This window comes from Phlebotomus argentipes, unplaced genomic scaffold (assembly GCF_947086385.1).
Source record: "Phlebotomus argentipes unplaced genomic scaffold, Phlebotomus argentipes genome assembly scaffold_4, whole genome shotgun sequence".
NCBI classification, from domain to species: domain Eukaryota; kingdom Metazoa; phylum Arthropoda; class Insecta; order Diptera; family Psychodidae; genus Phlebotomus; species Phlebotomus argentipes.
The window spans coordinates 2,896,521-2,924,035 of NW_026776174.1; the positions used below are offsets into that span (position 1 = coordinate 2,896,521).

At 39.8% G+C, this 27,515-nt stretch overlaps 8 protein-coding genes across 8 annotated transcripts; 2 read left to right on the top strand and 6 right to left on the bottom strand.

Moving 5' to 3' along the window:
• Positions 1-1,388: 1,388 nt before the first annotated feature.
• LOC132257909 (uncharacterized) lies at positions 1,389-3,528 on the bottom strand. The gene is given in 3 exon segments (XM_059754965.1): positions 1,389-1,774; positions 1,840-2,240; positions 2,275-3,528. Coding segments are annotated over 3 exon segments (1,704 nt in total). The 3' UTR covers positions 1,389-1,725.
• Positions 3,529-15,558: 12,030 nt separating this feature from the next.
• LOC132257910 (mite group 2 allergen Tyr p 2-like) lies at positions 15,559-16,105 on the top strand. Its single transcript, XM_059754966.1, has 2 exons — positions 15,559-15,634; positions 15,699-16,105. Exons 1-2 carry the CDS (start codon positions 15,559-15,561, stop codon positions 16,103-16,105), a joined length of 483 nt encoding a protein of 160 aa, XP_059610949.1.
• Positions 16,106-16,360: 255 nt separating this feature from the next.
• LOC132257911 (uncharacterized) lies at positions 16,361-16,946 on the bottom strand. The gene is made up of 3 exons (XM_059754967.1): positions 16,889-16,946; positions 16,721-16,831; positions 16,361-16,659 (listed from the first exon to the last, which is right to left on the bottom strand). Exons 1-3 carry the CDS (start codon positions 16,944-16,946, stop codon positions 16,361-16,363), a joined length of 468 nt encoding a protein of 155 aa, XP_059610950.1.
• Positions 16,947-19,599: 2,653 nt separating this feature from the next.
• On the top strand, positions 19,600-20,194 carry LOC132257915 (uncharacterized). Its single transcript, XM_059754971.1, has 3 exons — positions 19,600-19,666; positions 19,731-19,838; positions 19,905-20,194. The coding sequence occupies exons 1-3, from the start codon at positions 19,600-19,602 to the stop codon at positions 20,192-20,194; spliced, it is 465 nt and encodes a 154-aa protein (XP_059610954.1).
• Positions 20,195-20,733: 539 nt separating this feature from the next.
• LOC132257916 (NPC intracellular cholesterol transporter 2-like) lies at positions 20,734-21,267 on the bottom strand. Its single transcript, XM_059754972.1, has 2 exons — positions 21,081-21,267; positions 20,734-21,020 (listed from the first exon to the last, which is right to left on the bottom strand). The coding sequence occupies exons 1-2, from the start codon at positions 21,265-21,267 to the stop codon at positions 20,734-20,736; spliced, it is 474 nt and encodes a 157-aa protein (XP_059610955.1).
• Positions 21,268-22,317: 1,050 nt separating this feature from the next.
• LOC132257833 (uncharacterized) lies at positions 22,318-22,978 on the bottom strand. Its single transcript, XM_059754872.1, has 2 exons — positions 22,771-22,978; positions 22,318-22,703 (listed from the first exon to the last, which is right to left on the bottom strand). Exons 1-2 carry the CDS (start codon positions 22,949-22,951, stop codon positions 22,417-22,419), a joined length of 468 nt encoding a protein of 155 aa, XP_059610855.1. The 5' UTR covers positions 22,952-22,978; the 3' UTR covers positions 22,318-22,416.
• Positions 22,979-23,580: 602 nt separating this feature from the next.
• On the bottom strand, positions 23,581-24,517 carry LOC132257614 (uncharacterized). The gene is made up of 3 exons (XM_059754594.1): positions 24,337-24,517; positions 23,946-24,272; positions 23,581-23,887 (listed from the first exon to the last, which is right to left on the bottom strand). The coding sequence occupies exons 1-3, from the start codon at positions 24,499-24,501 to the stop codon at positions 23,744-23,746; spliced, it is 636 nt and encodes a 211-aa protein (XP_059610577.1). The 5' UTR covers positions 24,502-24,517; the 3' UTR covers positions 23,581-23,743.
• Positions 24,518-26,330: 1,813 nt separating this feature from the next.
• LOC132257917 (circumsporozoite protein-like) lies at positions 26,331-27,496 on the bottom strand. The gene is made up of 2 exons (XM_059754973.1): positions 27,451-27,496; positions 26,331-27,367 (listed from the first exon to the last, which is right to left on the bottom strand). The coding sequence occupies exons 1-2, from the start codon at positions 27,494-27,496 to the stop codon at positions 26,331-26,333; spliced, it is 1,083 nt and encodes a 360-aa protein (XP_059610956.1).
• Positions 27,497-27,515: the final 19 nt, after the last annotated feature.

A 27,515-nucleotide genomic window follows, 5' to 3' on the forward strand; every position in this document is an offset into this window, starting at 1 on the left:
ATTTGCTGCATTTTGTCTTTGTTACTAATCCGAATTTTTCAGGACAAACGGAGGAAGCCATTACGAAACCAATATTGCTGCCACCTTGCCTTGATATGTGTTATGCGCTCTACGCCCCGATCTGCTGCTATTATCCCGATGGCCAAGTTTTAACTTTCAGCAACGCCTGTTCTGCCGGAATCTATAACTGTCAGCATAACACAAGTAATAATTTTGAAATTCAATTTTTTCGGAGGTTTTCTTCATTTCTTGTCTTTCAGGTCCCGTTTTTACAACGAAAGGCCATTGCATCTGTGATGGCAATATTATTGGACCCTACGATCCAATTGGACCAATTGAAGTGTACCCAATAGACCCCATCCTTGTGGATCCAATTCCTGTCCCTGCTGATCCTGCAGTTGCTGAAGCCTAGTAAACTAGAAAACCAATATATGGTTTAAGGTGATCTTTTCTTCATATATTTGTTGCAAAGCGCAATGAAAGAATTTAACTGAAAACCGTAATAAAATATGTCTTAGCAAAAATTATTCTGTTTCTGATTCACGCTGAGACCGACAAAAAGTTGTTTCTCCTTGCTTTCATCTTTTTTCTGGCCATAACCGCTTTATTATATTTTCATGGCACGTGCCGTGCAAAATAAAGCCAAATGATGAGAAAAGCAGTAGAAAATGTGTAAAAATTAAGATGTCCTTGAGTCGTTTCGTTCCATTTGATCTCATTTGTTCCACTATCATTACACTTGCCACTATTAAATTGAACAAGTTGTACAGAAATTCAGTGAATACTTACATTTGAGAACCTTTGTGACTTATTATTTACAGTTTTTTTTTTACTTCCATTTTTTGCTCACACTACTTCCCAGAGGCGTAATATTTCTTAATCGACGGGGCAGAAATTGAGTTACATAAATGTGGCAGTAATTTAATATTTAATTGATTCACAGCTCATGTTTTATGAGAACTCTAACGAGAGGGTTAAATGAGTGCGAGGGAGAAATATTGTCGCACAGAGAATATTTGTTCTGCGGTTTTTTGCTCTTCAATAATTGATCCTTCATGGAACGAAAGCCAATAGTGGTGCAATTGCCGGAGAACATCACAATATAGTGTGAGGTGGTGGAAATGAAGCGTGCAAAAGCTTTCATCGATGACATTTTTCCATAGTGCGTGATAGCATAAAAAAAGTGTTTCTGTTAATAATTAAGTGGATTTGGGAAGGGATTTAAGCGAGTACGATTGTGAGGTGAAAAGTAGCGAATATTTGAAATTCCCTTTGCTGTATGTGGACAACTGGTTGTTAAGCAAGTTTATTGGTGTGATTTTCTCCTTCCGAGGACATTGTATAGGATAAACTACAGAATTCTTCTAGATAGAATTTTTAATGTCCATTTATTGTGGATAAATCTCTTATATACATTCATATCACATTGCAAATTACTCAATTTTGGTGAACAATCAACATGATATTTTTATCGAGTGGAGGTGAAGATTGAAAAAATCCTAAATATGTGCTAAATCTGTTGTATCTTCACCTATACTATTACACGATTATTTGAGTTAGAATATAGAATGAAGTGCTCCTTGGCTACGATTGCATTGGGGGATTTTAGTAGGGATTCTGCATTGCTACGTAATCTGGCGAGAAGGGCGCTGATTGTGTTGGCGTTGGAGTCGTCTGAGTTGACCACGGAGCGGCCAGTCGAGGAACTGGCCTCAGGATTTGCTGTCATTTGTCCGGCGGCATCATAAAATTGGGTGGAATACCGCCAAAAGGCCTGCGAAAAGCATTTATCATTTTTAAGCAGGATTGTCAGCTTGAACAATTTCCTTTTCATCCCACCTCTTGAGATTGAAAGCCTCAAAAGCCTGATTGCGAACAAACTGAAAAGCCGAAGAGTATCTCTCTCGCTGTTGGTAGTAAAGCTGACTGAAGGATGGGAATCTTCTCTTATCATCCAGTTGCACAGGATTGAGATTGTAGTACCGTGAGTAGTCATATCCTATTTGACGCGAGGGATGCTGAATGGCGAATTGGGTTTTCTTGTAGATACTCATGTCAGCACCAGAAGTAGAAGAATTCTGATTATCCGAGTAGATTTCCTGATGCGACAGCATATGCTTCTTCAGGTAGGGCTGCCGTCGGAAGCTCTTCCCACACAGAGAACAGGGGAAATTGCTTTCCAGGGATTGTTCGGCATGTCCAGTAGATTCATAGCCAGAAGCTGGGATCGGAGAAATGTTCTCCTAAGGACAACAAATGATGATATCAAGAGACATTATCATTGGGACTGGATTACTTTACCTGTGGTTTTGATAACTTTCCCGTTGCACTTGTTATTGGTTTCTTGGTGGAATTTGCGTTTGCTGCTCGTGGTTTGTGCCATCTTTTGTGGGAAGCCAAATTAGCAGGACAGTTAAAGACTTTGTCACACTCCGAACATCTGTACTCAATATGAACAATCCTGGAGCACCTGTGCTGAGCCAACTGGAAGGCATCTTCATACATGATGCGACACAGTTGACAAATGTACGATCCAATCTTATTATCGATCTTAGCGAGCAAGCTCTTTGCCTCTTCAGTGATCTCAACCACATTGAACGCCGGATCGATATCTCCTTTTCGCACCACAAGCTCCTCGTCGTCCCTCAACTTTCTGATGATGGTCCCTGACACAGGACTCGTGTTGTCCTCATCGAAGTTGGTTTTTCTCAGTTTTATCCTCTTCTTGATCTCATTCTTCACACTTGCGGCAGGTTGAAGTGGCGGCAAGGATTGAGAATTTTCTTCAACACCCTTCCGAATAGGAGAATCCTCGGGGAGACTGTCAAAGGTTTTCTCAAAGAGCTTTGCGAATCCTTCAATGGCCTGATGATGATAAATCTTGTTCTTGAAGCAGAGCTTTCCATTGTCTAATATTCCCAATTGTTCGCGTTCTTCTTCATTTTCTTCTTCAGGATCTGTCAGCAATTTCTGCGAATAATTACCGATTTCTTGGATGTACGGCACAGAGTCACACACGTCAATAATTGAATCGGATTTATCATCTAGGCTAGCTTCTTCCTCGTCATCTGTAAGGATATCTTCTGGCTGTTTCATGGTGGATAATTCTGGAACGCTAGCGTCATCAGGACTGGTGATATCCACAAAAACCTCCTCTTCCTCTGTTGACACCGTCTGGAGATCATCCTTTGAGGTCTTGGATGTGTCTTGGAGAAAATAATCAACGAAAGAGGAAGTCTTTAGGAGCCTATTGCCCAATATAGGACGCAGACTCTCTTCGTCGAAGTATCCAAATCTGTGGCGCCAAAATTCTTCAGGCAGGGTTTCGGCTTCCTCGACGACTGGCGGATGCTCAACATCCTGAGGCCTGAGTCTCTTCCGCGGAGGCGATGGCGTCGATGGGGGTGTGATGGGGCCCGAGGACCTAAGGGAGAGATCCAGGGGCGCCTGAACTTCACTAGCACGATAACTCACAGGCGCCAAATAGGAGCCCAATGGCGGCACTTGCAGCGCCTGATAGGAGAACATTTTCACGGACACTCAGATTTTTCTATGATCTAGAATTTGGCCACAAGATTATCCCTTGACACTCGTGTCCGTCGTTATCCGCACTCCGATGCACACTGGCGCGATGTCAGTCGGAAAATTGCCAGTGCGATGCATTTTCCACCCCAATTCGAGGGCATCCACAGTGAGTGGTTGAATGCTGGGAAGTTGTTCAACCCCTTGTCGGGAGTCTGCGTCGGTGCGCATAGTCGGAACGCCCTCCAAAAACCGTGGAGGAGCAACAGGTGGATGTGAAATGCATGAGAATTGTGCCCGCCTCGCTGGATTCTGGGAACCCCCTCAGCACTGCGGATTCCCCACATTGAAGCTATTCGCTGGCCAAAGAATGGAGCAATTCGGGATGGAGGGATGTGCCAATATGGGTGTTGATCAAAAGACTATTCTTGATTATTCATGCATTCTGAGAGGTATTGGCACTGCCAGCAAATTCCAAACAATTCCTCTGGCTTACTCCCATTCGACTCTCAATGCAGTGAATGGAAGACTTTTAGATATTTTATTTAAGCTCCGTTCTATGCAAGTGTCACCGCAACTCCTCTTCTAGGATTTCACGATCATTCTATACTTATCTGTGGTGCATGTTTATCCCTAACAAAGGGGGATTTTCTGTTGAAATAAAAGCGACAAAAACACTGCTATTTATCACTTAATTCTAGTATATTATCTAGGTTTTATTTATTAAATGAAATTGTAGACATTTCACAAGTACACTATATTTAGATCCTTCGACATATATTAGTAATGAAAAAGGCGTGGCTTCGTAATGCATTTTCCACAAATTTTGCCATACATTTGTTTCCTAAATGGAGAAATATTCCTGAAGCCACAGCAGAGAAAGTTCGCATGGAAGCACACCAGCTACATTGAGAAGAGGCACAAGTGCACTTGAGTAAATCAATATGGGAAAATGCAGAGAACGGGATTTCGCAGTAGTGTAGGTCGGTGAAGAGTGGTTGCAGCATAATTGAATAAGTTTCCCCGTTCCACTGGCCTGGGAAAAAAAGTTAAGTTGACTAACCGAAAATCCCTCTGAAATAGCTTATGAATAAGTGAGTGAGGCGTCCTAATTCCACCATCTAATCTCGTTAATCAGACAAAACACAGCAATGTTGTCTTCCTTGGGAGGATTTCCTTGACTCTCACCCCCACTCAGAGGCTCGGTCGAGACACAGTAGAATTATCCGACCGCCGTCGAGGAGCTTTTATCGTGGAGGAAATTTCCACCCCCCCACAAAAGAACCCTCACGCTTACCTGCGCTATATTGAAAATATTCGATGCAGCACTATTGTTGCTCGAGTGGTTGTCGCCTGTGAAAATATAGAGGCAAAGTCAGAATCAATTTAGAATTTTCACGTTGGAAAATTGGATTTGGCACCGGAGAAAATTGAGCGAAAATTGGATATTGACATGTGAGATGTTTGTTGTCTTTTCTCGAACCACCCAGGAATTAGAGGCATTAAAAGGGGGGGAACAAGATATTAAGATGGGAAGGAAATCTTGACGATTTTCCAAAGAAAACTAACTTGCAGGTGAATCAAAATTAATTATTGACTCTGGCGTAATCTTCACACACCCCTCGAGTTGCTTAAGAGTCCATCTTTGTCGATAATTGCACATCAAACAGAAGGGGTGAGTTATTGTATTAAAAAATTTACATACAAATATGCTGTAATCGAAAAATATTTACTCAAGCATTCGGGATTCCCCCTGTTTTGCGACTGTTGCGTGCGAGACATCCGGGCAAATTGCAGCAGAAGCCAAACTTCCGTATCGAGTGGCTGATGTGAGTCAAGTACCGTGGAAAATCGCATAAAACTTCAACAGATTGGCTATGCATATAAATTAAGCCTAATGGAATTTCAATTGACTGAATTTGGGGAGTTGCTCAAGTGGCAGATTTGATAGCGTTTTGCTTCCTCGAGTGTCTTCAAATTAGTCAACCTGCTAATTTGCATTGGAGTGTCAATTTCTGCAGTTAATTTTGTGTCAATTAGCGAACTTGTTAATTGGCGTCATTCTCTCGTCCAACAGTCGCCACCCCAGTGTTCTGTCGTCCTGAAGTATCCACCCTCGATGGAAGAATTCGTTTATGATGGTCGCTGTTGGTATTTCCCTTCTCTTTGACTGCGCTGGGAAAATTGAAATAGCGACAGGAATGCGAATGTCTATTATGGCATGAAAATTGGAGGGGACCTGATTTACGGCAGCACAATAAATTCGTCTCCCCCAGTCGGATTTCAGGTGGGTCAGTAGTGTGTCACTTGGGTGAGTGTCAAAGTCTGCCTCTTCCCCGTGGAAATGAGGACACAAACAATTAGATTTTCGAGAGTTCTTTGCAATTGCTGTAAATTGTGCCAATTTTCCACTCGACAATCACCCCAAAAAGAAGAGATGGACCTTTGAGGAGGGAAGAGAACACTTTGACAATCAAGTTCACCCAATGGTCAACTCACTTCTCATTTGCTTTGGTCACCCAAGTGATGCTCTTTTAACAATGTGGTGTCTTTTGAGCGGAAACGAGGTGGTTAACTGGAATCCAAAGAGATTTTATTTGTTCAAAATTTATCTTAAAACACCAAAATTGATCTGGTGCAAAATATTCTTTAGATTTTTGCAAGTTTCTCGATAGAGAAATTTCATCATTCACTGTGATTCGGTGATAAAAGAATTTTTCGTTTCACAAAATGGAAAATTCAATATCTCTTCAGAGAGTGATTGAAATGCTGAGCAACGGTGTGGGAAAATCTCTTTGGCTGATGACATTAGTTGATGCCGACAAAAGCGACAAATTGAATACCATAGAGTGGATTTACCATCATTGACACGAGAGACACCCCAAAATCGGCAGTGTTGAAATGTCTCCCCAAATTCTCACATTTTCCAACTCTCAGGCAGACACAGTCAGAGAATTTTCCGCAAATTTCCATCACTCCTCCGGTGAAAATCCCTCACATACCGTAAAAAATCTCCTCCAGTGGGTGCGGGATCAAATAATTTTATTTTTACTTTGTAGCGAAAATATGTCCTTTTGTCATCGTAAGAAGATTATTGAAGGAGAATTACCATTCCCCTTCGTGAGTCACATGAGTATTATTTGGATTAGAAAAAAAAATTACAGGGAATGCCTTGTGTGTGGCATGATGATCTCGAAAGCGGAGGGTTTTCATTCATTTGTCACATGTAAGAAAAGCCTCCCATTGTGTGGCACAAGAGTCCGAATTCTGTGAAAATCTCTCAGTGGATGAATGCAAAAATTTGTATAAATTGTTTTAAAGATTTTAATTGATAAATTTTTTCATATTAAATTAGCGGTCAAATTATTCTTGCGATGTAATGAAGTGTTTCCACTTGAGAGTTTGGAAATTCCCTTTAGACGTTGCCTTGTAATTTGATGCCTTTCTTAAATTTATCTCATGTCCTGATTAATTGTCAGATGATGAAGGAAACGAACCATAATGAATACAGAGCAGTAAATGATGAAATTTTAATGAAATATCTGCATTGGCTAGGTTCACAAAGAATTTTCCATGGAATGCAATTATTTGATGAACGTCGTCTCTTCAGTTTCCAGCCTTACAATGCTCCATCAAAGTGCTTTACAATTTTTTTCAGGGCGAAGAAACTCTGCGGAGCACACTAATGACGATGAGTGCAAGCGACAAGGTGCGATTAACAAGTCTCTTCTCGACCTGGGTCGCCTCGTTAGATGAGTCCTTGACAATAGGGTTGATACAGCGTTGTTCCCTCCATCGCGACCAAATATTTTTCCCATTTGCCACCGCGTTTTGTCTGGTGTCGAGGTTGGAAGTGGCAGAAAGGAGTGCGCAGTGATTGAAATGATGTTAATTTTTCAGGTATTTCTGCCAGTTGCGAGTTTATTAAATATTTCATTCTATTCACCTGCAATTCTCCCTCTCTACGCCACTCTATTTCACCCAATTGTCTTTTAATTTTCCTATTATTCATTTGCTGTGTTCTCAACCATCCAGCTAAATGTCGTGTTGACTAATTGAATTATTTAATAGTACAACATTTTCCGCACCACCCAGAGAATTTTACCAGGCAATAAAGTGGCATCATCAGGCTCTGCATTCATGCTCGATTGAGAGTTTTTAATTTAATTATTTACAGTATTTGATGGTGAATTGCACAGGACGGATGCCATTCAGGCTGCATTAACTGGCACCAATAAGCCCAAAGGATTTGCCATTCGGAATACTTTCCATATTCATTCGTGTCTGTTCAAGCTGTAGTGATATTCAGCTCGGGACGAATGCGGAGGTGCGTGTAAATTCGCAAGAACTAATAAACAATGCGTAGAAAATTGTCTTTAGAGCCAAAGTGATAAGGAATTAATGAACATTTTCTTGGAATTTCTATGTCAACCGATTTCAAATGTGTATTTGCATATATGAGTTGACAACTTCATGAGAACTTACTTCGTATTTCGTAATTAAGTTCATTTTTTGCGCAAGAACTCCAATACGCAAATGAAGAGGGAGACAAATGGTGGTAATTATTGTTCTTCTGAGGGTAAATCCACTAACCCACCCTCGACTACATAACTTCCCACGGAAATGCGTCAATTTCAATGAGCAAAGAGTGACTTAAACACGCAACAAATACACAACAGAATGTATTGTGGATTATTTAGAGAAGAACATCTGATTGAATTCTTCAATTGCAGGAAGATTGATTGTTCATGTGTTCAAAAACTTGCTGGATTCTTAGAAGTATTGACAAAAGACCATACTTTCTGTCTCCTTGTTGATATAGAACAAGAAACAGAACTGTTAATGCCCTTCTGTGTCTAAATGCCAAACCCTAAATGAGTGTTTTCATGTCCTTCCTGGAAATATCTAAACTTGGTGAAAGCCACATTAGAGCAAAAGGTAACTTAAGGAGGATAATAGCAAAAATTACAACCATTAACGTATCGAATTACTCTACATTCCAGCCTCATAATTAATCAAACCGACCATGAAATGTAAATTACCATCTGTTTATTTAGTGTATTAGAGGTTTGGCGGCGAAACCGAAGCAGCGAGATTTCAGCTTATCTTCCCTGTTGCTCGACCCCTTCGATGTTTTGTCTTCAATTTCTGCCACACGAAATAGGGTCGGGACTGAGAGTGCGGCAAGGAGACTTTAGGGGTGAAAGAGCTCACATGGATGAGTATATCGACGCGTGGTGGAAAAAAAATGCGTAACCCAATTTTGCGCTGCTGAACTCGGGAAGATGGAAATTTTAGGGCTTCATGGCAATTTCTTTGCCATTTTCTCACTTAGATTTCTTCTCAAATACCCTTGACAATCCAGAGAATAGAGCGCATCCAAGAGGGTGAATAAATGTGTGCATTTGTGAGTGTTACTTCACATTCTGCGATAGAGATATCTCAATTTTATTTGGTGTTTTAACACCCATCGGAATGTTCACGTGTAATTGATTTTGCCCCATGCGAAGGGAGAAAATTGACTTGTCTCCCGATGACAATATCTCATCGTAGGGGGGGAAAAGTCAGAGCGAGAGATGGAAAAATTCTTCCAATTCTTCCTAGATGAGGCTTCCGAGAGAAATTCATTAGAAGAATTAATAATCCTTATTGTCGTGGTCGAATTACTTGGAGGTAATCCCCGATTGTTGACAGTTAGTCAAGCGTTTCACCTAATCCGGCGACTGTGGCCAAAGATGAGGATTCTCCCTATGGGGTTTCCCAACGAAATTTTCTGCCGCCGCACATCTGTGCTATTTTTGGGTGATATCTCGAGACCAATGACTGAAGACGAAGAAATCCCATCAAAGGAAAAATCTTCGGCTGAGGAAAAGACATTTCCCTGGAACGTCATCATGGCGAAATTCAAATTTCAGCATTGTCATGAATTCATAAATATGTTAAAAGGTTCCAATACATGTCGAAGAGACGGGAGATTGAGTTGCACTTCGACAAATCTTGGTATTTTTGTGGACCAAATCAAATATTTCTTATAATTTAATAAATTTTTCACCAATTAACTTTGTCTTTAAAGTCTTCTTAGCTCGTCTTTGACCTGAAAATAAATCTTCTTAGTCAAGTTTTCTGGTGAGTTTCTCTGAGTGCATTTCATGTGTGAGATTGTGCTGGGCTTGAACAACTTCGCATCCTCGCCCGGGTATTTTGTGTGACATCCCAATTCTCTGCCCTTTCGCCTGTTGAGCCCAGCACTCCTCCCTCTTCCGCAGCCCGGATTTCCCGGTATAATGGAGCGCCGTAAGCCTTGTCTATACATCTCTCGCTCACTCATTCATAACCGTAATGCTGCGGATTCATGCTCCTTGCATATTTAATGTGATTTTAATGTGTCTCTGCTAAACCTCTTATATTTCGAACAAGCCATTATACATTTTACCTCCGTGAGTGCTTCGCAATCGGAATCCTCTGTGGGCCACTGGAAAATGGCAAGAGACAGAAGAGCGTCAAAAGTGATAAAAATTCACAATCAAAATATTGCTTCCGTGCTCAGATATTTTTATTGGCACTCCGCTTGTCAATATTGTCCATGATTTTACAGATTGATTTCACTTAACCTGGAATTTTTCGGTGATTTTTTTTAGTGGTGAATTTTCTCCACTCTATTATTCCTTGATTTTCACACGCTGAGAACAATTCAGGAATTGACGACTCAGCTTCTATTCACTTCGTCAGCATTGATTTTTTTCGGGCATCCAATCGTGCTCAATCTGTACTGTGATTTTTCTATAAATTCTGTGACACCTGACGACAGAATTTCAGTTGCAAGTGTGCCAAAGACGAGGCATGTATCGGTTCTGTGCTGTAATACTTCTGCTGCCACTTCTTGTCAGAGCAGGGAATATTGTTCATCATCCCTGTAAGTCTTTTTGTTGAGAAAATCAGATTGTCTTTTCGCAAATTCCGTGTATTTTTCTCCTCCGCATAAGGCACCAATTCTTATCCGGCACCGAGACCTCCAGTACCAACTTGGGTCAGGGTTGAGGGATGCGACTCATCAGCTTGTTCAGTTCCAAATGGTGCAATCCGCACTTTACGCTGCGGATTTTATCCCCAGTCATCGCATCATAGACTCCACGGAGTTATTCGAGCCTTCATGTTTGGCGTGGAATTTGCAATCGAGCAGCCAGCGGAATTATCAAGACTTTGCGACCATCTTGTTGGCGGATGTCCCCTTGTTGCTGGCTCGGGAGAGCGAATTGGGGTGCTTAGAATCAACGGGAAGTCCCCAGTTTCCGGAGTGACTGTGAGAGTTGAAGTGTCCGTGATGGATACTGATACAAACCAATGCGTGGCATGTGCAGGTGAGACAGCAATTCTATCACTGTCTATAATTTATTAATCAATTAATTTACAGGTGCTGACGTCACAATTATTTAATCGTGCGGCAAAATATTGGAATCTTACATTTTATCTCAGTGAAATATCAAATATCTATAAATGTAATGTTGGGTAAAGTGTTTATTGAAAATATTTATGTTAACGAGATGCATGTGAAATTAAATAGTTTTTGTGATAGTGTTAGACTATGTTGAATAGGATGGTTTTGTGAAGAAATTCTGTAAAACTATGTTATGTATAAATGTACTTAAAATAAAGATTAAAATAACTACGCCTTTGTCACATTTCACTTTATCAAAAATATTTCTTCCCCAATTAAACGATAAGAAAATTGGTTTCTTATCGGCGAAATTTTTGGGTAAGTAATGAGTCTTCTTATCTGTGTTGATAATAATTGTTTAAGTGTTTGTGATTTTTACGCATTTTTCCTGTTATTGCTTTTACAGTGAAATGGTAGGTTTTTATTTTTATATACATGGTAAATGATATCAGTGCTACGGTACTCGATCATTATTAAGAAAAGTTTTTTTTGTCACTTGGAGATTCCTCGAGATAAACTTGACACTTTACCAAAGGTTACTGGAAAAATTAACTAATAACCTTAATCTAATCAGACTGAGTGGCAATCAGAATGAATATTTTTGATTATATCTATCTATGTATGTCACTCCAATGCAGATTGAATTGGTTTAACCAAGTGCCCTTGAAATGTGTTCGTTGAGACAAATTTCAAAAATTGTTTATATACTCAATTGAGATGAAATTAAGCTAGCAACGTCAAAAGTCTTCAATATCTTAAACCTTCTTCTACGTATTCAGTGTGAAATCAGAGAAAATTTATTAATTTACAATGAGATTTTCCTCCATTATCGACAGTAACCTCTGTTCCCATAACTCAAGATTTATCAGCGAAAGTGAGATATTTTTTAGGCAGGGCTTGTGGCGCGAGTATAAAAATGGTGAAATTACCTGGGATGCAATCAGTTTAAACTTGGTGGTGAAACTAAAAGTTTGGAATAATGCTGAAATTTCTGCTTCTCGCTGCTCTCTTGCCGGCTCTCTGCTTTGGTGGCCGTGTAACTCATCACCCGTGTAAGTATAAATTTTGAGTGAAACCGAATGTTAGATGCATTTTCTAACTAAACACAACTTTCATACAATCAAGTACACGTGTCCTTTCGTGAAGTTTTCTTGGGCAATTATGCTATTTGGGAATTTTTACAGGTACCAACTCGTATCCCGGAAACACTCCAGCAGTTCCTGCATGGGTCGAGGTAGAAGGATGCGATGAAGCTTCATGCACCGTTCCAAGTGGTCGTGGCACACTTTTGAGAGCTGCCTTCGCTCCGGTCACAACCCACCACAGACTTCGCTTCTGGGTGCGCGTCTTCCTTCCACTTGGCATTGAAGCTCCAATCCCACAGCCGGACGGCCTCGAAGATGCTTGCCCGCTCATTGATGGTGGATGCCCAATAAATGCTGGACAGGGAGAAACAGTCGCCGAGTTGTATTTGCAACAAGAAGCTACAATTGTTGGTCTCTCTGTGCGCATTGAGGTGATTTTGCAGGATCTGGACGCAAACAACGCACCGGTTGTTTGCGGTGGTGTTCAAGTTACACTTACATAATTCTGACACAATAGATTCACATCGCAGCTAAAGGAGATTTGTGCCAATGACTTAAGATTTCTTTTCGATGTTTTTACAGAAATTCATTTTATCATGTTGAAATAAATGTACTGAAAATTATAATAGACAGTTTTTCAATGCCAAGTTATCGTTCTTATCAGGTGTGTTATAATCTGTAATTGATCATGTTATTTATAGAGTCAGAGTTTTACTTTCATGTGGCAAAATGCAATGAAATGTTTCATTGAGAATAAAGAACAGAACCTTAAGGATTCGCTATTTTACAAGTTTATCTGCGAAACCCATCCTCTATGTAATGTCTTTTTACATTCGTCATTGTCATAGAAAAAAGGCATCCAATCTCTCCAGGGCAATCTGTAGAGGCCTGGCAACCGCCACGAAAAGAAGTGTGGTTTCTGTTCGCCTGAATTTTAGCAATTTAGTATCTACGGAGCGAAGTATTGCAATATCTTGCGCAGTTACACGATTTTCGACTAAAACCCAAGGAAGCAATGTATTTGGCGTGATGATGTCACTGCCTGGCAACGCGACGGCATCGAAAATTATCCCAGCATCCAAGGGCTAAGCGCACGTGACACGGCGGGATCAAGGACGAAAAGTACTTGACTTTTGATGTTGCGTCTCGTCGTTATGTTATGTATACTTGCAAAGATACACTATCGTATTCTTATAACTCAAAATAAATAATTTTTAACAGTTAAGTACTAACGATCTTGAATAAAATTGTATGGTCTTGAATTCTTCTTCACATTCAGTGTGGGCACCAACCTTGAATAATGAGAAGGAATTGTTACTTATGCGCCCCTTCAGCACTTCTCCAGTGTCTTGAGAGTCTCTTCTACCTTTAAAATGAGAAGGGAATTCCTTTTAGTTCAGTGGCAGAGCAAACAGCACACGAAACTCCTCCACAATGACCAGCCAACAATTACACACCTGTCGGAGAGATGGAATATTATCCTGTTAGCGTATCTGGCGAGAAGGATTCAAAAAAATCCTTCTCCTGGCCCGCAGAACGCTAGGAAATTTCCACTCTGGATTTCCTCGGTAGAATTGGCGCGAATCACGGCGTCCTCAGCTCCTCGCCACTCACTAAAAACACACTTCAGCTCCCCTTAAACTCCTTAAATGTATTTTTCACTGCCTACAATCTTAACAATATCCTCCTTCACAGCCTCTTCCTCACTTAACGTCTACACTTATGCCTTTAACTTAACTCAACTTAACGCGAAAACTTCACAAGACGAACAAAGACTAGAAAAATTGCACAGTACACGAAATTGGCCTCTTCACTGCCCAAAGATTGTCGCACAAGTGCAGATGCACTGAAATGGCCCACTGACGAGAGCTGGTGACCTTGATCTTGAATTTGGAAGTCACCAGCTGATCAGGCCAAAACTTGTCCAAATCCGCATTGCGCCAAAAATTAATTGCATGTGATGGTGCGCTCGTGGACGCTCTTCCTGATCGCGTATGATCTTCCGTTAGATCGTGTGCGACTTTTACGATAGGGAGAGCGAGCGCACCATGACTAGGGAGTCCCCTTTAAGTTCTCCTGAACATTCAGTATTGATAAAAAAAAGATTTTTAATGGTTTCATTACGAAAATTTATTTTATCTGTGTGCGTTCGGATTGACTGCAAATTTTTGATTATGTCACTCAAATGCGGAGCGATTAGGTTTATGTATAGTCACCATGCAGTGCGTTCATTGAAAGAAAATTGGAAAAGCCTTTTATCAAGATGAAGTTAAGTTCGAGAGCAACGTCAAAAGTCCGTATCTAAAGCCTTCTTCCTCTACGTATTTCATTGAAGAGAATTTATTAATTTACGATGGGATTCTGTTCCAATTGATAGGAATCTAAGATTTATCACCGGAGAGTTGGAGATTTTTTACTCAGTGCACTTTTGCGCGGGTATAAAATGGAGAAATTACCTCAGATGCAATCAGTTTAAACTTGGTGGTGAAACTAAAAGTTTGGAACAATGCTGAAATTGTTGGTTCTCGCTGTTCTCTTGCCGGCTCTGTGCTATGGTGGCCGAGTGAATTTTTACCCGTGTAAGTTCAAATGTTGAGCGAAACGGAGTATCCGATCATTTGAATTTCATAATCAAATGCACATGTCCTTTCGAGGCGTGATTAACCATGTGTTATCTCGGAAAACGACTACTTCCACCATGTTTTCCAGCTGGTATAAAGTACGAATGGTAACTCTTTTAGGCACCAACTCGTATCCCGGAGGCACCCCAACTGTTCCAACCTGGGTTGAGGTTCAGGATTGCGAGGGTACAACATGCAACATTCCTGCTGGCCGCGGCACGTATCTGAGAGCTGCCTTTTCGCCGGCCGCAACTCACGACAGACTTCGCTTCAATGTGCGCGTCTTCATGGATGGCGGCATTGAAGCTCCACTCGAGGCATTGCCAGAACTCGAAGATGCTTGTCAGTTTATGGACAACGGATGTCCAGTCCATGCTGGGCAAGAATCCATCACCGAGTTGACTTTCAGTTACCCGATTACAATCTTCGGCGTCGCTTTGCGCATTGAGGTGGATTTGCAAGATGTCTACAATAATAATGCTTCAGTTGTGTGCGGTGGTGTTTCAGTTGTATTTACACCATCTCAAGCTTAAGATATTAGTTTCACATCTGAAAGGAGTTTAGGCCAATGACTAAAGATTTGTTGATGTTTTTGACGGAAGTTCATCTTATCATGTTTAAATAAATGTAGTGAAAATAACAATCGATGGTTTTTCCTATTAATGCTAAGCTGTCGCTCTTATCAGGTGTGTTAAAATCTGTTATGGATGAGTTATTTATAGAGCTATAGTCGTATTTTCATTGATTAGCATATGATTTGTGAATATTTATGACCCTTTTTGATGTACTTATCTTGAGAAGTCACACCATTTTCGGCATTCCTTCACTCGCATATAAAAACGAGTGGAGGCAAGCAGCTCTCCATCAGTCTGCAGAGAACAAGCAAGTACTAACCATGAACAAAGTAATTGTTCTTCTTCTTCCATTCTTCTTAGCATCAGCTTTTGCCGGATATGTGGACCATATTCGATGTGAGTTATTCTTGTGTGCTAGATTAAGAAGTGATTTTGTAAAATGTGCTTTCTTACGCTTTAGGCACGAGGACCGCGCCTGGCACGCCTGGCCCTGGTGATCCACCTACCTGGGTCTGGGTTGAGGGTTGCGAAGGAGACAATTGCCAAGTTCGCAATGGCACGGACGCCGTAGTTCGAGCTGGATTTAGTCCTAATGAGGATCATCATAATTTGCGCTTCCACATTATCATCACCCTTGTTGGAATCCCAATTCCTATTGAACAACCTGAGATTGCTGATCAAGCCTGCCTTCTGCTCGACGGTGGCTGTCCTCTTATTGGTGGAGCTGGTGAGCGACATTTCGAATATAGATTTGAAGTTGCCTCTCCAATTGTCGGACCAAGAGTTTTGATTGAGCTCACTCTCATTAACAGTGACACTAACCAGGCAATTGCTTGTGCTGGTGTATATGTAACAATAACTGCCTAATCTTGACATGGAATAAACCTTTGATACTGCACACGATGAATGAGTTTAATGTATCTACTAAGGATGGTTGGGAACAACTATCTCAGTGTAAAAGTGAGGATATCAGATTGATTTGAATTTTTTTTTGCAATGCTTCAAGTAAGATATTTATTCATGTGATCTCCAGTGCGATATTTCTGAGGTTTTCAGAGCAATCAGGAGAACATCTCCAATGCTTAGTTGTTTCCTTGGCAAACGTGCGTGTTATCATCGATTTCATTCTTCATGATTTATGGCACGTGGACGATCGACTCTCTGCTCACGTCTGTAGCACACTACGCGCTTTCTATTGTAATCTTCGAGCCAAAATTCCAAGACGACAGTGACGCCGGAAACGGGGGCTTCGACCTTCATGCCAAGACCATATCGGGGGACATCGCCGCTAAACACAGGACAGCGAATATCACCAATAAGGCCATTGCAAGCATTTTGATCTTCTTCGGGAAGTGCAAATGGGATTTGGAGCGGTCCAAGAACTATTGAAACATTCGCCGTCAAGATTGGAGTGAATTCGTCTGAAATCAAGTAACGGATGATAAACAATGGCAATTTTTTCAAATGAAGAATTAGACTTACGGACAAGGAAATCCATCTCGAAGTACACGGTATCGCCGTTGTGAACAATGCAAGGAAGACTGTCACAACCGTAGACATAAACATCAAGTGGAAGCGGAACATTGTTATCACCTGCGAAGAGACAAACATTTTGAATACACGCTTGTGGAAACTGATTAATTGACTTACATGGCGTTATCCCGTCCATGAGGTCACAGGATATTCCTCCAACGAGGAGGAGAACCATAGCAAGGTATCGAAACATGGTGCTACTTCACTTCAAATTTAGTGATGCACTGTGCAAAATTATTCGCGCGAAACCAATTATAAGGCCTAGTGCTTGAGGATAGGAACCGCTCAAATATCTGCTGCAAGATAAGATAAACAATCATTTTCAATGGATTTATCACACAGGTGTCCGTCTGGTTGTCAAATGCAACCGGCGGAATTATGTGAAAGCAAAGCCGAAAAGACCAGCAGTAAATATTGGGGCTTTCCTTTTGGTCTTTCTTTTTCAAAAAAATAAGACCTTGAGATAAAGAATGCAGTTAACATCATTTATTGGCTTTAGACTGATTAAAATTTTGTTCAGTTATCACAAAATGACTAAGTTGGTTCCAGTTGATCACAGTAATCGGGAACATTAGCTTATGCAAGTCTCCAGAGGAAAATAAACGTGTTTCCGTGCAGTGTTGTGGCCGACATATGCCGTAAGATGCGTTGTCACATAATCTGAAGTAATAGATTAAATTAAAAATTAGATTACAGCAAATTTAGCTTCGAAACCTACTTGTTCTGATGCCGATACGAAGAATTATGATGGTATTTTCCACGATTGGTGGACAAGGTCTGTGATTACATGAAACCAATTGGTAAAATACCCTGAGAACATTGCTGGACTTGAATTTGAACTAGAACAACTAGAAGCTGACACAAAACTATACCGAACACTCGAAATATTAATAAGTAAATTCGTTACTGAACTCGCTCGTGACACTCTAATTTCTACCTGAGCCCGCGGTAGATTGATTTGAATTTTCAGTGAGATTGCAAATGAGACAACCAAAAGATAGAACCGAGCTTGGTCTCATTTTATCACTCACAACCCCACGTTCACAGATAAGGCGGAAACTTTCGCTTAGTTTCGTGTTGATAAGTCAGAAATGTCGCATAGACTGAATGTGATCTCTTCGTATACTCTGGAAATCACGAGTTCTTCACGAGTAGACAGCTTGGGATTCAATTTGATGTAAGAGACTTATCGTGTGGTCAGATCCTAATCAGATGAAGGTTCAATATACCATTTGATAATGGACAAGGCAATATTTTGATGATAACAGACCAACACAGGTTAATTGAGCAGCAACTTCGGTAATCTATCTCTAGGTGGTGAGTAATCTTTCCATAATTGCAGCTTTAGATAAGTGAAGTGTTGTAAATCAGATCAAAACACTGGTTTGGGGTAGTGTGATATTTGCACACGGAGATTCCTCAGCATTTCGTTGAGATATTGTACCTGAATCGATCAATGAAACGTGTGATAAGAACTGTTAATCATTTTGCATGAAGAATCATAGGTTCATATGAACTAAGCCGATTACTTATCATTTTTGAATTTATTTTCAAATATTCAGGGATATTCAAGCTTGTTGGCTGATTGATTTCTTAATCTATCACTAATTTGAAGCGTTTTTTCCGAATTTCTTATTCAGGTATCTTCATAAGCTAAATAGAATAATATCAAGATTGCCTAATAATAATATCAAAAATCTGATCATTTTTGATTTGGTGAAGATAAATTCAATCTCCTCTTAAAGCTCAATGTCACAGAAGCTTTTATTTGAGCATTGAGTGCTGGCGAAGCTCATGGGCTCATTGCATGATTTTCGAAAGCTTTTGTATGTGCTTTTGAACCGTTCGAATTTGGCGTCCTCTGAATTTTGGCGTTTTCTACAAGATTGAAACTCTCCAATCAATTTATCTGGATGTCCAATTGTACTACGCATTCTTATCAAAAGCTTATGTAGTGATAGTGACCGGAGAACCACGTCTTTGCTGCCACGAGACTCCCAGTGTTTATTTACTCATAACCGTGAAATGTGGCGTTTTCTGATTGTTGGAGCTCTCTTATCCGCAGTATATGCGGTGAAATTAGAAAGATGTAAGCAATCCATTGAAATATACATATATTATTTCGTAATTTGGAGCTAATTGGAGGTATTTCGACTAGGTGGACAAGCGCCTCCACCTCTGGATTTACGATCGACGTCCTGCAATGCGACCCACTGTGAAATATCAGCTTCAGCTCCAATTGGATTTGAAGTCGATGCTAAAATCAGTAAGCAATCAAAACTGTCTTTTTAGGGGAAGTAGCTATTCAAGTAATTTCTCTTCATCTCATCTTTCAGAAAAGAATACAATTCTTGTTTTTCCGAGTGTAATGTTGCATTACAATACGTCAGAAGGAAAAGGAGAATTTCCTATAAACATTGATATTAGACGAGGATGTAAATTCCTTGTCTCCCACACTTGCCCTCTTCGCAAAGGTGACATCATCACATGGACAATGGATTGGGACTTTATGCCAGCAGAAATGATCAAGATTGGATCATATTTCAAAGGCATCATTGTCTTGCATGATGAATTCCAAGACCCAATATTCTGCCTCAAAATTAATCTGGTTGTTGTTAAGTAAATTTGTAACATTTTCTAAACTTATAAATTCTCTTTCTTAAATTGTGGTTCTCTGTATTTTGGCGCAAATTAGGTATATAAGATTGTGGAATAAAATCTCCCCAATCACTTTATCAGTGGTTTTTCTCTATCTCAACTTTGGACACGATAACAAGACCACGTTTTCATCCAACGAAATTCAGTGTTGATTTACTTGTGGTGGGAAAATGTGGCGTTTTCTGATATTTGGAGTTGTAATAATAACAGCAGCTTCCGCTGTGAAACTTGAGAAATGTAAGTAAATTGTATAAAAAGGCAGTTTTTTTTCCGTATTTTAAGCATTTTTACTGTACTACAGGTAGGAATAAACCTCTGCCGCTTGATGTCCGATCCACTACCTGTGATGATACAACTTGTTATATCTCAATATCCAATCCCATAGGTTTTGAACTGGATGCAAGAATTCGTAAGTTTGATTACTGAAGTTCGTTAAGAAATCTAATTTGAATTTCATGTTTTTCCTAATTTACAGCCAATGACACACTTCATGTCTTTCCGAGTGTTTTGTTCCTCTATAGATTACCTGAGGGAAATCGAGCGGAAATCCCTATGGAAATTGACTTGAGTCGAGGCTGTGATTACCTTGTTTCTCACACTTGCCCACTCTCCAAAGACGATATTGCCACGTGGACTTTCGATTGGGACTTTCTTCCTGCAGAAGTGTTTGGAGAAGGTGTGAAATTCCGAGCTGAAATTAATTTGTACGATAAAAATGTCGATCCTGTGACGTGTTTTCGAGTTAATCTCGTTATGATTGAATAAAATTATCAGAGCTTCACTATGTATAACACTTCTAAGAGTAAGCTTTGGAAAAAAGCTCAAGTAAAGCAAGGACACTCTTGCTTTTAAGAGACTCTTATCGCAAATTTTATCAAACATGTACTGTTTTAGGAGGAAATTTGTGGTAAGCGGAATTCAGATAAATTCCCCATAATTGTTTTCCTTATGTTATTTTTACTTGGAATTTTAACATTTGCACCTTATTTGTATCTAAATGTGTTCAAAATTGTCTTACTTTTTCTCATTTATTTATCCATCCATCATTAAATCTCAAATTCAGAAATAAATTGTGGATTGCGACTTGTTCAGAAAATATATCATTTAAATTATTTAAATGTGCCAACGAAACGAAAATTTTTGGGGAATTTTTTTTTATTTTTCATTAAAATTGTGTTTTCACATAATGTAGAGGAGCTTTAGCGTTTTTTTTGTAATGTGTGAAAGGCGCCCAATTAACTGTGAGTTAACTGAATCGCATCTTTTTGCACAATTGAGTAGATGCACTCAGAACAACGTGTGCACTATAATGTTGGATCAACGGAATTGATAGGAATGCGCGTGCAGATAATGCCTTGGCCACTTTGGTCGGTCAGCGTGAGCTCAATGCCCAGATTGCTGAGCACAGGATAGTTGTTTGAGACGGCCAGGCGGAAGAGGTAGTTGACAACGGTTCCAGCAGGAATTGGGCATTCTGCGCCCACGAGGTTCTCACAGGCGTAATTTTGAACCTCTGGCGGCAGAGGATATGGAACAGGAAGAGGTCCTAGGAAGGCCACGGTGTGTGGTGTGAATCTTTCGATGTCATGAGCTGAAAAAGAATTACTCTGCTCAGTAACTTGCATTATTTCGCAGTCTTATGTAAACTTACGGGCAGTGAAAATGACATTCATGAGCGCTTCCTCCCCAAGCAGAATATCGCACGGAGCTGCATCACATCCGTGAACGGTAACTTGATCTGCTCCCTGGGCAGGTGCACCAGAACCAGAACACGTAGTAATTCCGGTTGTGGCCAGACTGGCCGGAATGAAGACGGCAAGAATCAAGAAGCGAATCATCTTCCTTTTTGTCACTTGTCACACTGCTTTCTACAGCACGATTCCTCAACTAACTCCTCTTGCTGTGCAGGAAACCCTTTTATACTGCTCAAGAAGACGTAGACTCCGTATCTGATGATTGGGATCTCGCAATGGCATTTCATTGATAAACAGTCTTAGAAGCACAGGTGTTCAAGATTATGTAAAGTCACCGAAAATATCATTTATGGCCAGTGATAACGGAAATCTATTGATTTATCTGAAAAAAAAATTCTCCAATTACGTTAAAAAGTCTTGTTTTCTATGCTTTATGAATTTGACAGAACAAAGAAATTGTTAAATGCAGTTTGACTAATCCCACTTCCTATTATATACATTATCCTGTTATCGTCGCTTTCATCAGTGACCTTGGGGCTAAATTAAGCCACCTGTAATTTCGGGGTTTTTCCGAATTGTGCGCTCAGAAATCCAATGTCTGCGTTGAACGGAAATTGCGGAAAATTGGGATTTTGCGTAATTAATACCTACTGTATTTTAAGTAAAAAAAAAATGTACGATACAAAAAGTGATTCAGAACAGACGTTTTTATCAAGTATATTGTGATTTTTCATACAGCAAAAATTGGTTGGTCTATCGATGTCTAAAACACAATTGAATTTGTTATTGTTATTGAATGATTTAGACTGAAGTTTTCATACATCATAGTCTTCGGTTTCATGAACCAGTTTAAATTACTCATAAGTTCTCCATGAAAGAAATACTTTGGGAATAAAAATTGAATTTCTCTATTCTTTTGCATTCGTGTTGGAAAATCTATTAAGAATTGTTTGTTCTGGAGAGTCTATACTGTCATTTTTCTACTAAAATGTATTCTTATCACCTACTTGATAATTCAAGTAAGCGTTTCCTTGATAACTTCACCATGTGCACTCCATAAATTAATCGGAAGGCAGCAAGGTGGGTGTGAAAATGCCGGCGACCGATTTAATCTCCCTTAATCATGGAGATTCTTTTCTCTTCGACTGATGCGATGGTTATCATTAGAAAGTCATTGTTGTAGCGATAAAAAGTAGTATTTATTTTGCATATTATTATCACTTTGATCTCCCACTGAATACTACATTATTTGTAATGCATGATGATGCTGAACATAAAAAAGCTCTCGATGATTTAGAGAATTGCTTTGACGGCATTGATGCGAATGCGGCTGCACACAATTGTTTTGCTGCTGTCATCAACCAGAGCGATGTCTACGTCGATGTTGCTCGTGGGTGGATAAGAAGGGCTCACGAGTAACTCGAAGTTGTAAGCAACAGTGGTATCCTTTGGGATAGGACATTCCCCATTGGAGAGATTTTTGCAGGCGCCATTGACGACATCATCGGGAAGAGTATGATCCAGGGGCATGCCAAAAACGTAGGCAGTTGCTGTCGGCTTGAAGTTTGGAATGTCACGATCTAAGGTGGCAAGAAAAGTATGTTGTGAAATTGAGTTTATCCAAGAAGACACACTGAATATATTTACCAGCTTTGAAGATGATCTCAATTCCGGTTCGTTGGCCAAGTACGATGTTGCATGGTGTTTGACTGCATCCCAAAACCGACACCTGAATTGGCTGTGTAGGATTACCTGAACAGCTTGCAACGCCACTCGTGTTGGCCAAAATGGCCGGAATAAGTGTGGCAAGAATGATGTAGCTGAGCATGTTTGTTGTCAAGAGTTGCTGTTCAAACTGACTTGAGGTTCTTGAAGGCTGTCTTATATAGGAGCTTCTCAATATGACTGTGCCTATTGAAAATTACTCATGTCGCTCGAGTTATCGATAAGAATCTTAAAGAATTCTCGACATGCAGGTGTTACAGGAAAAACAACGTTACGACTTGTTGTAAGATAAGACACAATTAGAATCAAAGGAGACTATCAAAGTTTTTCAAATATTTTGGGATCTGACCTAAAAACTGAAAATTTATCAACAACACGAATTTCTAAATCAGTTATCAGGATCGCTAGGATGTAATGTTGAAGAAAAAGGAGGTCTTCTTTATTGGAGAGGTTGTTAACATGAGTCAATTACTCCTAATCTCTGTCCGAAAAGTTCTGTGAGATAAGGCAAAATTTCAAGTGACTGCTGATATGTTTCCAATTGGGATTAATAAATCAGTAGCGCAAATCAGCAAATTGTATTTGACTGTGCGTTAGTCATTGACTCCACTTGAGATATCACTTTGCTATACTAGTTGCCCGTGTGATAAGAAGCCATTTGGTCAAGAAGGAAAGAACAGGTGTGCTTCCTAATTGCAACTCGAGATTCCAGACGGAAAAGCCATTAGCACGTGAAGTTTAAACACTTTATTGTAAGACTTTCAGTAACATTATTAATAGCATTGTGCTTTTGCATGAGAGATTGAGAAATACCTTTCTAATTCTTTAAATACAGACTTCTGAGGGCACTCACATTTAGTCACAGCATAACGTGTTCACATAGTATTTACTTGATTTAGTAGACAGTGAAGTACATTTTGTTTTCCGAAATCATCTCACCATCCTTAAAAAATGTATTATCCACACGCCATCCACCAAGTTGTCCGAAAGAGTCCAATTCATTGACGTTAAAGATGTGTTCTTCTATTTTATAGACTCCCTGAAATCAATACAAATATATACATAAATGTCTAAAATTAAATTAATTAATAACTCACCTTCTTAACTGGACAGTCTCCAGGGGCTGGAAAATTGGAGATGTCCTTGAATTGCGGGTAAACATGATCACGATAGATTTCTCCTGCCATGTAGTCGCAAATCTTTTCCTTCGGTGTAGCGAAGATTTCCTTGTATTTCCCATCATTGTTCGGACTGTGGTGAATAGACATGACGACCTCATATGCATTGTCCCAGTCATCCAGTTGCTCTATTTCCACGGACATCTTGAAAGCCGTTTCATTCACTTGTTCTGCCTTAATATTGTGCTTGAGGTACTTTTCCGATCCGGGAGATTCTTCGAATTTTTCATACTTGATTCCCTTGGCCTGAGTGGAAAGTAAGTTAAGTAAAATCACGAAGAATTTGAGAGTAATATTGAGAAATTATTACTTTTTGGGGTTCTTCAGCTAGTGTTGCTCCAATAATCATAAAGACCACAATGAATTTTATAGCATAACTCATTTTTTCTTCTTCACTTAACCACTTTTCTCGTTCCGAAGATTTCCTCTGATTTTCCGGACTACGACTGATTTGACACTGCTGAGAACTATGCATTTTATTGTGTTGGCTCCCGGATAGCAATTGCTGTCACGCCAATCAATTATAATACTCTTCTCTCCCTGATATTATCACTCAGTGTTTTTGGACTGACTATTGCCATTAAGTTCCAAACACACAAACGTTCTTTTCTCGAATTATTCCACTACAATTACCATAATTACTCCCGATTGAACTTTTTCTCTCAATCCAAATGAACTTGTTGACTTTTTCTAGACCTGTGTCAAACATTTGAAAACAGATGGAAATTATCGCTGCTCAATGAACATTCCTTGTCATGCTTGTGATATTATATTTGTATGAAATAATGTCAATTTGATTTATTGATCCACAGAAATGTGATAAACCTTTCTCCCTGACCATACTAAAGGTCATTCTCCAGTGAAGGAGTAATAATGGATCAGCTGAGATGTTCCATCAATAGAGGCCGAGAAAGTTTTTCAACATCTATTAATGATTGAATGAAATATTGGCAGGAAAATAATTTATTTATTTCATTAAAAATGCTTCTATGAATGTACGAGAAACAATGTTTTGGGATGTATTGGTTTAATTAGTTTTAATGGCTTTACAGAGGTGTTTTCTACTTTTGACCTTTAAAATAATATACCGAGAGTAACATTTTTGAAAAGGTTAAACCAAGGATTAAACTAATTATTTAAATGGAATGTAGGTGCATATGTCACAGTTAATGATTTGAATCAATAATTTTTGTTAAGATCTTAAAGCCTAAATGTGGGCAATATGACATTATATTCTCTTTAGTTGCATACAACTGATTTCACGCAGAAACATATTTCATACAACTTTGACTATGACATATGAAATTGCAATCTAATGTATAGCACAAACAGTTTATATCATTATTACGGTAATTGTTTTATAAAGTAGTGGGTAATTGTAATTGACTAGTTGTATGAACGCAATCAATTAGGTGTGAATTAATTATGTATAATTGTAAAAAGTATTATTGAAAATTCATGAGGCTACTGGAGCTTTTGAGTATTCTAATGTCATCTATTTACTGACTTTTCGTGATGTTTGAAATTTTAATTACCTGTTAGAACCCCTTAATTTTCATTATCTCCTTATTGTGGTTATTAATCTTGTACCAATCAACGTAACAATCACGAGAGATATTAAGAAAAGCAATGAATAAATCTATTTGATTGGATACTTCTTGCTGATTTTCTTTTTATTATGTAAAAATACATTTCTATATAAGATAATGCGAATACATACACATGTGCTTGTGATATATAGAGTGAATCAGCGCCTTGTCTTACTTGCATCTTTCCTCATGACTAGAAAGCTCTCTAAAGCATCGAACTGAATATTCAATTCGACATTCGTAGTATTTTCCTTAAACATCTTTGCAAACACTACTACATCATTCATTTACAAAAGGTGTTTTCATGACGATAGAAAGACAATCAAACTTTGTTAGAGATATAATTGATAGTAATTGAGTTGTGAATGCCTCTTGGAATTAATCATCTTTTATATGACATTGGAAACTTTACTATAGAAACTGATTGGTACGTTTATCCTGGGAAAATTCCCTGATTTTTCGCTCACTTTCCAGGAAAAGTTCTGAAATGGAATCACTAGAAATTATTTTGAAAATCGAACAATATCTTTTTGATGCATTTCTTTAACAATGGAGTAAGTTAAAGTCCAAATTATTTTTTTTTTTATTATTGCACACTAAATTTTGACAATTTTCGAAAGTAACATCCAAACATTAAAGAAAAAGAATTAATTGAAGAAGCACATTTGGGTATTCGTGAGTCCTGGTGCTTTCAGGGTTGTCCATCCTAGGCAGGTTATACACAACAAGCTTCAGCTTCTTGTTCTGGTTCTTCGGCCTGAGTATCGGACTCTGCAGCTTGTGCAGGTCCTTTACCCTGAGGTTCTGCGGCTTGAGCAGCAGGCTGACCTGCATGGGCAGGCTGACCGCCATAAGCAGCTTCTGCGGCTTGAGCGGCAGGCTGTCCAGCTTGTGCAGGTCTAGTAGGTTGAGCTGCTTCTGCGTCTGGAGCAGGCTCTGCAGTTTCTGTGTCTGGAGTTGACTCTGTAGCTTCTGTGTCTGGAGCAGGTTGACTGCCGTAAGCAGGTTCTGCGGCTTGAGCAGCAGGCTGACCTGCATGGTCAGGTCGACTACCCTGAGGTTCTGCGGCTTGAGCAGCAGGCTGTCCAGCTTGTGCAGGTCTAGTAGGTTGAGCTGCTTCTGCGTCTGGAGCAGGCTCTGCAGTTTCTGCATCTGGAGCAGGCTCTGCAGTTTCTGCATCTGGAGCAGGCTCTGCGGCTTCTGTGTCTGGAGTTGACTCTGTAGCTTCTGTGTCTGGAGCAGGTTGACCGCCGTAAGCAGCTTCTGCGGCTTGAGCAGCAGGCTGACCTGCATGGGCAGGCTGACCGCCATAAGCAGCTTCTGCGGCTTGAGCAGCAGGCTGACCTGCATGGTCAGGTCGACTACCCTGAGGTTCTGCGGCTTGAGCAGCAGGCTGACCTGCGTGGGCAGGTCTAGTAGGTTGAGCTGCTTCTGCATCTGGAGCAGATTCTTCAACTTGTGCATCTGGAGCAGGATCTTCAATTTGTGCATCTGGAGCAGGTTCTTCAGTTGGTGGATCTGGAGCAGGATCTTCAATTTGTGCATCTGGAGCAGGTTCTTCAGTTGGTGGATCTGGAGCAGGTTCTTCAATTGGTGGATCTGGAGGAGGATCTTCAATTGGTGGATCTGGAGCAGGGTCTTCAGCTTGTCCATCTGGAATAGGCTCATCTTCATTTGTGCATGGATATGGATATGGAAGAATAGCCTTCGCACACGGTGGTACTGGCAACTTTATTGATATGCCTTGACAGTCTAAGAATATTAAAAACAATTAGAAGGAATATCGCCAAGAATATCATTAAAATGATTGAGAATATCTTCTAAAAATTACTCACTATAACAAACTGCCAAGAAGACGATAAGACACACGATAAACTTCATCTTGAGAATAAAATCAACT

Coding starts and splice junctions, on each gene's coding strand:
- LOC132257910 (XM_059754966.1), top strand. CDS start 15,559: ATGAACAAAGTAATTGTTCTTCTTCTTCCATTCTTCTTAGCATCAGCT. Junction 15,635..15,698: donor ATATGTGGACCATATTCGAT/GTGAGTTATTCT, acceptor CTTACGCTTTAG/GCACGAGGACCGCGCCTGGC.
- LOC132257911 (XM_059754967.1), bottom strand. CDS start 16,946: ATGGTTCTCCTCCTCGTTGGAGGAATATCCTGTGACCTCATGGACGGG. Junction 16,832..16,888: donor CATGGACGGGATAACGCCAT/GTAAGTCAATTA, acceptor GTCTCTTCGCAG/GTGATAACAATGTTCCGCTT. Junction 16,660..16,720: donor CGAGATGGATTTCCTTGTCC/GTAAGTCTAATT, acceptor ACTTGATTTCAG/ACGAATTCACTCCAATCTTG.
- LOC132257915 (XM_059754971.1), top strand. CDS start 19,600: ATGTGGCGTTTTCTGATATTTGGAGTTGTAATAATAACAGCAGCTTCC. Junction 19,667..19,730: donor CGCTGTGAAACTTGAGAAAT/GTAAGTAAATTG, acceptor ACTGTACTACAG/GTAGGAATAAACCTCTGCCG. Junction 19,839..19,904: donor TGAACTGGATGCAAGAATTC/GTAAGTTTGATT, acceptor CCTAATTTACAG/CCAATGACACACTTCATGTC.
- LOC132257916 (XM_059754972.1), bottom strand. CDS start 21,267: ATGATTCGCTTCTTGATTCTTGCCGTCTTCATTCCGGCCAGTCTGGCC. Junction 21,021..21,080: donor GAATGTCATTTTCACTGCCC/GTAAGTTTACAT, acceptor ATTCTTTTTCAG/CTCATGACATCGAAAGATTC.
- LOC132257833 (XM_059754872.1), bottom strand. CDS start 22,951: ATGCTCAGCTACATCATTCTTGCCACACTTATTCCGGCCATTTTGGCC. Junction 22,704..22,770: donor TGAGATCATCTTCAAAGCTG/GTAAATATATTC, acceptor TTGCCACCTTAG/ATCGTGACATTCCAAACTTC.
- LOC132257614 (XM_059754594.1), bottom strand. CDS start 24,501: ATGCATAGTTCTCAGCAGTGTCAAATCAGTCGTAGTCCGGAAAATCAG. Junction 24,273..24,336: donor TAGCTGAAGAACCCCAAAAA/GTAATAATTTCT, acceptor CTTTCCACTCAG/GCCAAGGGAATCAAGTATGA. Junction 23,888..23,945: donor GAGACTGTCCAGTTAAGAAG/GTGAGTTATTAA, acceptor TATTGATTTCAG/GGAGTCTATAAAATAGAAGA.
- LOC132257917 (XM_059754973.1), bottom strand. CDS start 27,496: ATGAAGTTTATCGTGTGTCTTATCGTCTTCTTGGCAGTTTGTTATA. Junction 27,368..27,450: donor CTTCTTGGCAGTTTGTTATA/GTGAGTAATTTT, acceptor TAATATTCTTAG/ACTGTCAAGGCATATCAATA.